Raw genomic sequence first — 13,637 nt, 5'->3', positions numbered from 1 at the left:
ATAACAAGTGCCATAAGAAAAATATGTTCTGGCACTTTTCCCAACTTGTAACAGAAAAGAATTTACATCATCCAAGTATAAGAGCAAAGAGTAAAAGAAAGAAATCTCCAAATGGATTTCTGTTCCATTTTCAAACTCCACGGCTAAGGTAACACAAGTGCTTCACTTCAGAAATGAAGAACGAATGACTTCAGTACACATACACCTTTCTCTTTTTGGAGATATTGCACATAAAAGAGCATTTTTTTGGCACGGCTGACCTGCAGAGATGTGGAGCTAAGCAGAGTCATGAATTCACTCGCTCTGATATGCACACATGATACGCAATTAAAATCTCCATTCACATTCCTGCCGGGTTGTCAATCATGAGGAAAGCCTTTTTGACAACATTCAGCGAAGCGTACCAACTAACCGCTCAACAGGAACTTAAACAGTAACAGCTTTTGTTACTAGCAAGAACGATTTTCTTTTTTTTTTTTTTAACCAAGATTGGGTTCAGTTTCTAAGAAATCATTATGCTCTGTATTTTATGGGCTTTCATTAAAAATGAAAATGTGTCAAGAAGATTTTGTATAGCAAGCAACGTGATGTAATATCTAGAAAATAGGAGATACATAACAATTTCTAGCCTTTTCAACTGGGTGGGGGGAATCTTCTTAACTTTTCCTGTGTAGAACAATGAACAATGATCTTATAAAGCAGAGTTCTGAGAAGAGATGTGACGTTTCTAATTCATTCTGAAGATTTTCACTAGAATTTTCAAACTTTTCAAAGAGATCAGGTCTCTATCTCACCTGAAAAGTGACTGACTAGTTTATAAACCAATAGGAAAGCGACGTTTTTTTAATCATAAAGAAGAATATTTAGCATGTCAGAAATACTGCATGCATTAAAGCTTTCAATTTATAGCACTCCACAGAAAATATTATGCACATAAATTCTCTACAGATGAACCCAGAAGGTACTCTACTCATAACTTAGTTTCTGTCGAACATCTAATCAAAGACTGTGCCCTTCGTAATAGCACATTAGTTTGCTTTAAAGTCATAAATCCATAAAAACAGGGCCCAGTAAAATTGAATACAGGATGCTTGTTAATCGGCTGCTGTGTCTGTTTTGAGCAACTAACCTTGGATTATAAATTTGAAACAAGTTAATACTATCAGATATTGAAATATTTGTCTTTCTACTTATCGTGCTCTGTAACTGAGAGAGCAGATGCATTCTGACCATTAGCAGTCATGACAAATTGCCTTGCTAATGAACGTTACACACTGAAAGTGCCATAACTGATTAAACTACAATTTCCCACTACCAGAGAGAGAGAGAGTGTTGGGGACTCCAGCAGTGGGCAACTCTGATATTCTGCCAACAGGCCTTCAGGCCACTGTGTGATATTTTGAAAAACACTCTAAATTCCATATGAACAGATTCTAGAAGCCTATGTGTATACAACAGGTTTTTAAAGAACATTAGATAAAACAGCTTAGGTTGGAGCTGATGAGCCATGAAAAATGGATGAGTTTTAACTATTTGATATCTTTGCAAGTAGGTATTAAATATTATCTGGTGTGGGTTGTTTTTTTTTTTCCTCTCTCTCTCTCCTTCCCTTTCCCCGCCCCCAAAACATCGCGTGTGCTTTGCATTTCACATAAAATCTTTCTTTTGTCAGTTCCTTTGTCGGTGCAAAATTGGCAGCAGTTCAAATTCAAAGTACTCCTATTCATTTACTGACCAATGTCATTCTAGTTCACATCAGCCAGCGAGCTAAGCTCTAAAAACATAAAAGACTTGCTTCACCACTGACGAATAATGTGTACATTTTTACAGAGCTTAAACCTTAATGCTTTCCCTGAAACTAACAATACAGTATATCTTATCATTCCTTTTTCACAAGCAAGCAGCTGCTGAAATGCTTGCCACTTCAAAATATCAATTGCTTGCCAGAATTTTCCTCCACACACTCTGTCAAACTCATGTATATTGTGCAACGAAAATGGTGCAGGACGGAAAGCTAGAAATTGTGTCAAATTCTGCTGTAAGGGTATGATGTGCAAAGAACAATGTATGACAACCGTAGAGACTACAAACAATGGCACTGGAGCCAGGGACTTCATAGATCACAACTGTGCCTGTACATATTTCATTGTAGGCATTATATATTTAAAGCATGACAAATGTATCGCCCTACATTATGTGCTACACAGAGGCTCCTCCCACAGATCGCCTTTCACGTTTCTCCCGGTGATGGAAACACAGTTGAGTTTCATTTCTTTTTCTTTTCTGAAAACATTTAAGGTTCTCAAGTCCTCAAGGAAGAAGACACACTCTCACAGAGGCACACTAACGAGGCTATCCAAATGAATAACAGAAAACAGAAGACAATAATACAAGATGAGAAAAAGAGATCTTGTTCACTTAACATTTTGGCTGCTCTCTGAGGACACAAAAGGCAAGGATTATCTTAAACAGTAACCAAGGATATCAAGAGAACTACACTATCACTATGCCTGTAAACTGTTGTCTGCCTAATTTTAATGCAGATAAGTGCTGGCTTATTGATTTGTGTGATTTTCTAGCAAAATGGAAATCCCACGTGAATATGTTCTTTGTGTGCAGAAAATATGGTTTAAGAAGCTTTTACTCTTATTGCTTCCCTATGCCAAAAGAACAATTAAGCAAATAATATTTCACTACTGGATCAGGTCTATAAACTAACACGGATTCCTGTCTGTTTAGACTTTAAATATCCCTTCTCATTTTCCGATTCACTCTGTTTACTTTAAAAGCTTCTGGTTATTGAAAAGTTGTTTTTCTTCCAAACGCTCTTCAAATAACATGTAAAATCTGAAAACAGTCTCCCTTTGGAACACATTTACTTAATTATAAAGGGGTTCATGGCTCTAACAACCTCACACTAATTCAGTCAATGACTGCAGAAAGGGAAACATGTTTATGGGAGATTAGTATGAATCTATATTCATCTCCTCCACAACCTACCTTAGGTTACAAAACCTTTATCACCCAAATAGCTTGATGTGGAATTAACTAACTCAAAGTTAAGGACAACTTCAAGTCAGATACGCTTTTAAGGTGTTACTAAATATTTTGGAAAGAGAATAGGTAGTTTAGGTGCTTAGGGGTGCTGACCTTTGCTGTGTTGATTAGTGGGACAATGTTACATTATTAACACACAGCAGCTGTACCTGAACTGTTGCCATGAATATAATAGCCTTTTATAGCCATCAGGGGAGTGAAGTGGGAGGCCTTTATTAACCACTAGAAATGATTAGCACATTATGTGAACTTTAGTAGGCAAATTATCTCTTATTGAAATATAATGTTGGTTATAACTAGCTGTAAACATGATTTTTAAAACTTCCCAGTGAATAACTCCAGGTTTTACTACCATTCAGTTCATTATTGGCCGGTAATCAATGAAAACAGGTTCTATTGGGGAATATACTTATGGGAACTGAATCTCCAAAAGGCAGACCTTGTCACCAAAGGCTGACTTGAAAACCGTTTGGCATTCCAAGTTCAGGGATATTAGCATACATGCAAACTTTCTCTCTTCAATTAAGTCAAACTGTTCACGAACTAGAAAAGCTGCTTTGGGATTTTTCTTCCTCTTTATTTCTTTAATCAGTTCTTAAAAGATTAGTTTTGCAGTAAATTTTGGAGAGTTACCTTGAAAAATAACAGCATAATTTATTTCAAAAAGCTTAATTTGGAGAGAGAAAAAGATTATCCCATCAGCCTTAGTAACTGAACACCGTGCAGAGAGTCCATTATGAGCAGTCTTTTATGCCCTGGCAGAAAGTCATTAACATAAAATAAATCATTAGCTTTGATATTAAGCTTCTACTATCTGCAGGTTTCTATGATTAATGTTCATGACTGCATCTGCCAAATGATAAAATATACTTTTTGTTGAAAGGTTATCCTGCCTCTTTATTATTAACATTTCTCTTTATACAATTGTTCCTGGCATTTTAGGTGAAGGCACATTGGTGTAGAGGAAAGAGTTGGTTTTTTACAAGGGCTTGGAGATGCATATAACACTTTACCCATCATTTTTCAAATTAACCATTTAATTGAGTTAAAGGACTTAAGACTATCAGGTGGTGCGCAGACATGCTTTCAGTGTAATTGGACTATCTTTAGATCCAGTTGGTCCATTGTTTAATTAATCTTGCACATTTTATTGCCCATCTCTGGCCCATATATCAGAGGAAGGGAATGAGGGGTAAGCTTAGTCCCCTGAAGTCAGGAACTACAAGAGGTCATTTCCCTCTGGAGCAGGCATTCTCAACTTTATTTTATCTCCTTACACTGCACCATAGACAACAGATTCCATCCTAGCATCTCTCATTAGGTGCGCTGACTCATAATGCAGAAAGGGAAAAAGACACTCCCTGGGGGCTTATCAATATCTGAGAGAGGGAGATTACAGGCTGTACAGACACACACCTCATTTTCCCCAATTCACCTCTGACCTGCTAGAAAGGTTATTCCTTTCGCTCCTTTCCTGAAAGAATCACTACACTACGACTTTGGGAGAAAAAGTCATCCCACTAAGGTAGCAGAAATAGAAGAAATGGGCTGAGAATACAGTGTTTTTCAAAGGTCTACCATGGCTTGAATTTTTGAACATCTTTTCTCACATGGTTTCAAAATAATCTACCTCTGTTGACTCCTTGATGCTCATAAGGGTGCCTTGATATAAACATAAGTTATTTCCTCCAGTGGATGCAGGCAAAATTGGGACACAGGTGGATGAAAGGTTTTTAGTTATCAGAACTTTTACCAGACATAGAACAGAGTCAGGCTTCTAAACAGAATGGGAAACAAGTGGAGGGAACCATATCCTTTCAGGGTTATATTTATTTTGCCTAGGGGGTAAGTCAACACAGGTTCAAGAGCCCAGGTTTTATCTGAAATCTTCAACAAGAGTCTTTTCTTCAGAGAGGCCTAGGGTTTTCCTCAGAAAAGATCCAGTTCTTTAGTCTTATTAAGGTTTAATTTGCCCAATTAAAGCCTTATCATTGTGAAAAACACTGTCACATGTGAAATATGGCTAAGTTTCTTAAAAAGGAGTGGTAATGAAGCATTTCTGCTAGCTAGTATGATTGCCTTTGTTGTTATACACACTGGTTCTGCCACTTATTTATGGTGAACTCTCGTGCATTTATGGGAAGAAATATATCCAGGACAACGTGAAACACAGTAAAACCCATGCTCACCCAACTCACACACACATACACAAACACGCACACGCACATGCATGCGTGCATGCCGATTTCTCTACCAGGTAACTAACTTCCAGAGAGGGGCTCGAAGACTTGAATGGAAAAGTATTCCACGCAGCAACTGATAGTGTTACAACTGTGGATCAGATACATGTAACTTATAAGCCCACATAGTAACTCAAAACACTTTATATTTTCTTGGCCACTAGCAAAGCTTCTTATCAACCAACCATGGCACTAGTTTATTTAGGAGTCCTTTCAAGACAGCTTCATAAAAGCACATAACTCAAGAATGAAAAACAATAAATACTTGGCTAAAGCTGAACCATTAAAAACTCCAAAGTGAAAAATGGACAAACAGAAAAGCATTGAGAGTGACATGGGTTTCATGACCTTTGTTAGCATAAAAATAAATCAGTGATGATGTTTCATAAATATAATGGAAATCTGAAGATAGATTTTAAAAGTTAACTTTTTAATCAAGGAAGGCAAACTCGCTGTAGATCAAATAAAGAGATCTGGGGAAATATTGGTACCTCTTGATAGAACAGGGGGTTTCTTTTTGGCATCACCCCTCCTCTGATCTTTTTGCTGCATCCAGGCACAGAGCAATAAAATGTTCCCATTTTCAAAATGAATGCTATAGGGAGGAACATATTATAACCAGGAAAGACTCATTTCAGGTTAATGTGAATTCCATGTCTCAAAGTATTATGGAAGAACTGCTATAATTAACAGTCTGTTGGCACTTCCATTATAAACCACATTTCTAAGCAGTTTATAACTCAACTGTTTTTAATGAGAAATTACTCTTCAGGATGAAACTTGGCATGCATGGTTTAAAACAAAAAATGCTCAACTTCATTAGGGCAGATGTAAGCTGTAGCATCTTAGTGGGCTACTTTCCGAGCAGGACAGTCCATTTAACACAATTCACTATCTACTGCTGGTACTGTCAACCCATGGAGACCACAGGCTATCTGACTCTGGGAAGTGCATCTTCAAAGAAAATGATCAATTGAATAATAGTTGTTCTTGGGCCTCCTCAGGGGCCTGGGCCCAGGATTCCCCTTGGATACCAAAATTGGAAGTTTCTCAAGTCCCTTATATAAAGTGATATAGTATTTGCATGTAACCTACACACATCCTCTGTTACTTTAAATCATCTCTGAATTACTTATAATGCCTAATACAATGTAAATGCTATGCTAATAGCTGTAAGCACTATGTAAATGACATGTAAATAGTTGCTGCTGGTGTGCGGCAAATTCAAGTTTTGCTTTCTGAAACTTTCTGGAATTCTCCACCCCGTCAAATATTTTCTATCCGAAGTTAGTTGACTTGCCAGTGCAGAACCTGCATATATGGAGAGCTGCATGCATGCATGCTCAGTTGTGCCTGACTCTTTGTGACCTCATAGACTGTAGCCTGCCAGGCTCCTCCATCCATGGGATTCTCCAGGCAAGATTATTGGAATGGGTTGCCGTTTCCTTCTCCAGGGGATCTTCCCAACCCAGGCATTGAATCAGCATCTCCTACATTGCAGGTGGATTCTTTACCACTGCACCACCTGGGAAGCCCATGGAAAGCTGATGTATACTAATAACATGAAAATGGAAATAAATAAGAAAAAAGAAAATGTCTTTAAGATTGGTAAAAGTAAGCATTCTCATGTTAAAATTTTGTTTAAATTCAATTTAAACAAGGCAGCTTTCATACATGCAGATGCTTCATGGGGAAGCTTCTTGCAGCCAAGATTATAGCTATGTCTTTGGGGCCCACAGTATTTATAACTATGGTTTATCACGATGTTGCTTTCTCCTAAAGATATACATGCTAGATTCTTAGATTTGGCTGTATACAATGTAAGTTTTATCTTTAACAGTTGATCCAATATTTTAAAAATGCAATTGTTCATAACAGTTCATCAAGTCATGATAAGTATATTACTTTTCCTTGAAATATAAGTTAAATATTCTACCTTATGACTTCTCAGAAACCTTGAGATTCACCTTTGGATAAGCTAAGATGTAGTATGACAAGTTACCTAAAAGTGATTAGTTAAATAGGTTCTTCATTTCCAACTATTTCCATCTTAGTTATCTATGCATATTCTGATGAGAACACATAAACATGGCAACCCATATAATCACTATAAGTGTAACTCACCTAACTTACCATGTGCAACTAAAGATCAGAAGATCACAGTCCCACCTTCATATTATTTTAGAGTCTAAATTAAGATTTCTCACTGATAAGGGATATTCAAGGAGCTGATCCCAAGCTCTAGATACATTGTGCCTAAAATGTGTTGGAAGAAAGGTACAGTGAGAGCTGAGAAATAACCCACCATGGCTTTCCTCTCAGGATCACATCTGCTTTCTTAGTCTATTATTTTATGATCCTAGGTCATTCACTCAGCTGGGGAAAAGGATAGCAGCCTAGTTGAGGAATTTAAGAAGTGGACCTGGGCCTGAGGACTGGAAGATTCCAATTTCTGTGCCCAAAAAAGGTCAAGTACTGGGGGAAGGATGGACTTGCTAACACGGCTATGATGGCAATGATGACAAGCACAAAAGGCGGCCAAGATGAACACAATGGCGAGCCAAGGATCTGAGGAGAGGGAGTTCAGGTGAGAAAATATAGATCTTCCACATTCAGACCCAGATGGGGAAGGAGAAAAGCAGGGGAAGGGGCGTTGTTCCAGGACTGGGGGTGTTTGGGAAGGGGATGAGGAGGAGGGAGGGAGGAGGCACCAGACACACAGACAGACCAGTTGCTGAGGGCAGGCTTCCATCAAGACAGGAGGATCTCCAGTAGTTAAGAAATATCCCCAGGGTCTTTTCAACTTTCTAGTAAGTTAGCAAAATGTTGGAAAGCACGAGAATAAGTCATCCTTCATGGTAAGTAAGATTTCCTCTATGCCCATCGCCCCAGCCCCCTAACCTATCCCTTTCCTGAATTGAGCCCATCATACAAAAAAAGTATGACCACAAGAAATAGCCCCACACACCAAAACCAACATTTGAGACCCATTCTGGTCCTAAGAAAACCACTGTTAAATTGGAACTTGCCCTACTTCTTTCAGATTCAAGTGCCTTACACTTTTCTCTGTTCTTAGCCCCTTGCAATCACGTCACTTAAAAAAACAACAATAAGCAGCTGATGACATAATATTTAAATATTAGTTTAGTTTTTCCAGCTAAGAGAAATGTCAAAATGCTCCTTAATATCATCACTCAGTAACTTTAAAATAAATGGTGAAATGTGAGAATAGTAAATAATGTAAACTATTTTAAAAATAATATTATGAGCTACAAAGCTCAAAACTAAAATTTGTGCATAGATATTTAAAATTGGAGTTTATGACACTGAGATATCCCACAAAGTCAGATATTAATAGCTACATTTGAGGTTTTTGTATGACATCTGACTTAGTGGCCAAAACCATATGATTGCTTGGCTTGAAGCTCTTACCTATAAATTTATTTAAAACATATTTAAAGACCTCAAAATTTATGAAAGATGCCAGCGTAATAAAACTCCCATGGGAGTTCTAATTACACTAATGATGTTCAAAGTATTGACTATGAATTTCCCAAAGTCCTAGAAGTTATGGGGGTAGGGAGGGAACTAATCAAGCATGATGCTCTAAATTGCTTATAATCCTCCCCCTCCCTCCTCTCTCCCCTCCTCCTCCTTCTTTTTCTTACATTTATTAAAGCAGAAATAATGACTCCATCATAATGTGCTTGCAAATCCTGTATTTTAGCAAGGGTGAGTTTTGCCACATTAAAGAAAACACATAATACTCTAAACAGGAAAATAAGCTCGAAGGAGATTCTGCAGAGATGACAATGAATCTTGTTTTTCTCAGAAGTCATCAAATGTCTAATGTTAGCCCTGACATTTTAAGTCAGAGTTCATCACAAACAGGTTCTTCCTCCTATGTTTATGTGAAAAGATGATACATTTTCCTTCCTCATTTCAATGACAAAAGCCCAATATTCCAAACGCCCATTATTTTTCACTCTGTATATAGCCAGTATTAAGCATGGGTTTGTGTTATGAACTTCCTTGTGTCTAAATCAGTCAAAGAAAGATTCAGGGCCTGATTCCACAAAAGCAACCGCTGAGAACAGTAAAGACCATTATTTCCTCTCCTACTGCTGGCAGAGGTCAGCATCCCTGTCATTAGCCATGTCATAACATAATTGTATTACTACTCCTTATGTGGGCAGATACTGAGCAATAACTGAACACATCACATCATTGCAGAAATGAAAAAGTGCCACTTCTTTGTCCCAATTTAGCATAAAATCAGTGAAAACAATCTTCAGAAATGACACTGCACTAGAAACTGAAAGGAACTGTTATTACTCTGTGGGTATATATTTAAACTAATGTTCTGACATCTTCAACTAGAACAAAAAAGAGGACTCTATTTTACTACTGAGCTCCAATTGGGAGTGCCTATAATCCAATTTCTTTTGTAACATTCAGTTCAATTAAGGGATACAATGTTACTTAAAATAGCCTTCATTAGATGAAACTCCAGTATGGTACCCATCTCTCAATGTCTCAAACAAAGCCATACTTTAAGTTGCCAGAGGTAAACAGTGTTACTTTGAGCCTACATGTTCCTGTCCAATCTATGAGTTACACCGCTGTTTCAAAGGCTGACCTATATACAGCAACACGCCATCCAGTTCTGTTTGTATAAGAAGAGATGCTTTGCACAGTTGCCATAACCAACATCGATGCGTTGTTTTCACTTTTCTCCCCCAATGGGCTACGTGAAAATGGAGGCCACTTTGCATGATGATGTGCTCATAACCTAATGTGTTCTTGCGACAGAGCAATACTAAATTAAACTGTTTTCCAAAAAATTGCTCCTCCAGAGTTTATTAACTGAACAATATAAGTAGTGTTTTGGCAATCTATAGAGCAGCAGTGCTGGAGAATGTCAGCAAAGTAAAACAACCTCGTTTTAGTTTAGAAAAGCTTCAGGAAGAGGATATTCATTTTCTGGATTAGGGTCCCTCCTGACATTGAAAAAAATTATGTCACTGGAGAAAGTCTAGTCACAGTGTATGGTGCTGAAGCACAGAAAGATACTGGTTCCGCTGGGATTTAGCACACTGACTTTAGTAAAGTGTTGACAGATTTCAAATAAAGACAATTAGTAATTTATGATCTTATCATCCTACTGAAAACAAATAACCTGACAAAGTGACTGTTTCTTGTAATAAACTACACACTAGTGACACCTCTGAAAGAGACAAGGTTTACTTTGCAGTCTTCTCTCTTTGGGCGGAGTCAGAGCTAACTTGTTTTTACTAATGTAGATTCAGATTATTTCACCTCTTTCAAATTTCTGTCCACCTTTCAGATCCCTGCAAATCTACTTGAGTCACTGCAAAAATGAACGCTGGCTGACTACACTCTAAGCAGCTCAAACTGTGGAACTGGACAGAAATTTTGTGCCAATGCTAATCACGGTGGAGTAGAAAACATTAGTGCCGGCGCTTTCTGGGGCCTAGCAAATCTACTCAGTACACTAAATATAATCAAAAATGAGTGACAAATATAGTTGATAGACTGCTACCCAGAGAAGGGCAGGAGCAGACATCCTGAGGCAAACATTTCCATGAAGTCTCTTCCTACTATGAAAAGTGTATCTTATGACTGTGCATCTTTAAAAATCCATTATTCCCCAAATAAGTAAAATAGAAGACTTGCATCCAGTCTATAGAAAGGGTGGCTGATTTGCATTTAAAAAGAACAGTTTGCTCCCCATAGACCGGGTGACTTAAAAGGAACTTCAATGAGCTAGTAAAAAAAATTCTGAAGACTTTCTAAATTAATTTATTCAATGCACAGTACAACCCACTAAAATTATTTAAAGCACTTAATTGGAAAATGATTTAATATATTGGAGCAATTCTTGATTTTCCAAAGCATTTAACTTTCAAATTAAATCTGACCCTCCTATCACTAGAAGGACGAGGGAAATGTGTATCTAAGACATTATAAAATCACAGATAAATTTAATAAGATGTGTCCAGTTTCACTGACAAAATGTTTCTGACCTTTTGGTTCCAATTACTACTGCGGAATAGGTCTTTGCTATCCAACTCAAGACTGCTGCTACCTTTCTATTATTTTTGTTAGTAGTCGTGTTCTAAGCAAAAATAAAATGTTACATACACAAAACACCTCCTTATTAAGGCAAAACAGACTTTGGAGTAAAAGAGCTATGTTACCAACAAATAATGAAACGTCATCTTAGAAACTTCTCTGGTCAAAGTTCCCTTACCCTCCAACTTGTCCCTAGCTACAGAGCTGCTTCCTGCGGGATGAAAAGGCTTTCTACCTTGCCCAAGACCAGGTTTCTCTGGTTTCTAACTTGCCTAGACATCATCAACACACGCACGTTGGTCTTACACTGTACACAGGGCATCAGGGAAGTTCTCCACGGGATGATATAACTCACAGCTCTGTGGGGTGTGTGTGTCTGGAGTGTGAGTGTGTGTGTCTGTCTGGAGTGTGAGTGTGTGTGTGCGCGCGCGCGCGCGCCTGGATTGACCAAGACTCGGAGTTGCGAGTCTGCAGTATGCTGGGGAGCCCCGGGGCTGAGGGTGAAGCGCACTAAATACCTCCGGATCATGTAAAATAGCCGCTTGATGATGACTCGCCACCGGGCAAATGTTACGAGTCCCAACGGTCTATCCAGTGGAATTCACCGAGGGGCCGACACGAAATTGCTGGCAGAGGCACAGTGTCCACCGTGCGGGAGCTGGGCGTCTAAACCGCTCGCCCAGAGTCTCAGAGAACTCAATTCTCCCCGCCACGTTTCACCGGGCGGGACTGCTTCGACATGTCCAAAAAGCCCGAGGCGAGGACAGCCGTGGCCCTGCGGCTGCTCTCGGACTTGGTCCCCCACGCATCCTCCCTCCGGGAGGTGAGAGTTCGGGAAAGCGTAGGAGTCGCCCCCTTCCTATGTACCCCCAGACTGTTCCATCCTTGGGACAAGCGGAGCTCCGCAGAAGCCCCGCTCACCCTCCCGGCCAGCTTCGCCCCGGGCCCCCGCGGCCTGGGCACCTGGGGTCCCCGGGCTTCGGGTACACTCCAGCCCGGGACCTGCTCGCGTCCCGCGCCGAGTGTTGCAGCTCCGAACGTGAACGCGGCGCGCCCGCCCAGTTCCTAACAAACTCGCGGTTTCTGCGCGCACCTCCGGACGGGAGCTGTCCCCGGGACCCAGCGCTCCGGCGGCACCCCGGCCTGCAGACCTGCTCCCGGACACTGGGTTCTGCCGCCGATCGGCTTCGGGAAAACAAAAGAGTTGCGGAGTGCCGTTTTCGGGCGGGGGGCGTCTCTGGGTCCCCGGCACCCCGACTCCCAGCGGCTCCCCTGGCAACTAATCCCGGGCCGGGAAGCGTTGCCACGAGCCCCCGCAGCCCGCACAGGAGCGAAGAAGGGAGAAGGGGAAACGAGAAAATCAACGGAATTCTCTCACTCTCCGCCTGCGTTCCGGGACCCCAGACACACCCCCAAAGTATTCTGCGGTTCTTTCTTAATTTTTTTTTTCCCCCAGCGCCCGCGGCAACCCTAGGCAGGGCTACTGAGTCGCGACCAGCGGGAAGGGAACGATGGAGCAAAGCGCGTCACTTTCCACACCATCGCGGTGCAGGGCAAAGCCCGGGAGCTGCTCCGCAAACTGACTCCCGGAGCGCACGCCCGGGCAGCCGCGGGGCTGCGAGCCGAGCGCGCCCGGGAGACCGGCCTCCGCGACTGCCCGGCCGGCCGGCGGGCCTGCCGCCGCCCCCCTCCCGGGACCGAGCAGCTAGAACGCGGCGGAAACAAAAGCAGAGCGTTCACCTTGTTGCAATAGTAGGGGTCCAGGCAAGGAGAGGGTCCCAAACAGGGTGCGTCGGGCGCTGCGGCGGGCTGGGCTGGAGGTGGATAAAATCTTACGTCCATTTCACTCTCACATCAAGCAAACTCCTTTTCTGTGCCTTAAAAAAAAAAAAAAAGTGTCCAGCAAAACAAGCTTAGACGGAACAGAAAGAGGTGTCTGGACTCAGGAGTAAAAGAAACACCTTCCTTCCCTCACATCCGTTTGTGGTTTGTTTAAGAAGAAGAGGAGAAAAAAAAAAAAGAAAGAAAAAAAAAAAGAGGGGGGAAAAGCGCTCAACTCTCCCCCAAGCCGCGGCGCGCACCCGTCGGCGCCGAGCGCGCAGCCCGCTCCGCCGCCGGGCAGGTAACTTCATGCGCTCATTGTCCCCCCGCCCGCGCCCCCATCCCCGCCTCCCGCGCCCCTGGCCGCCCGGCACACGCGCTCGGGCTCTAGGTCCTGGGCGTTTTATTGAAGTCTCTAAGTTG

The 13,637-nt window shown here is 41.2% G+C and overlaps 1 protein-coding gene across 3 annotated transcripts in view; it reads right to left on the bottom strand.

Annotated features, from left to right (window-relative positions):
• TOX (thymocyte selection associated high mobility group box) overlaps nt 1-13,363 on the bottom strand; it is a 309,705-nt gene extending 296,342 nt beyond the window's left edge. For all 3 annotated transcript variants that reach the window (XM_081504349.1, XM_081504350.1, XM_081504351.1), the window contains exon 1: nt 13,134-13,363. In XM_081504349.1, the coding sequence (XP_081360475.1) occupies nt 13,134-13,235 (102 nt within the window). In that variant the 5' untranslated portion in view covers nt 13,236-13,363. The remainder of the gene's footprint in view (nt 1-13,133) is intronic.
• Between the last annotated feature and the right edge of the window lie 274 nt (nt 13,364-13,637).

The sequence above is a fragment of the Giraffa tippelskirchi genome, chromosome 6 (genome assembly GCF_054371585.1).
Source record: "Giraffa tippelskirchi isolate mGirTip1 chromosome 6, T2T-mGirTip1v1.2.pri, whole genome shotgun sequence".
Lineage (NCBI taxonomy): Eukaryota > Metazoa > Chordata > Mammalia > Artiodactyla > Giraffidae > Giraffa > Giraffa tippelskirchi.
Note: the sequence above shows the minus strand (reverse complement) of the source record. Positions and strands in the feature narration are given on the sequence as shown.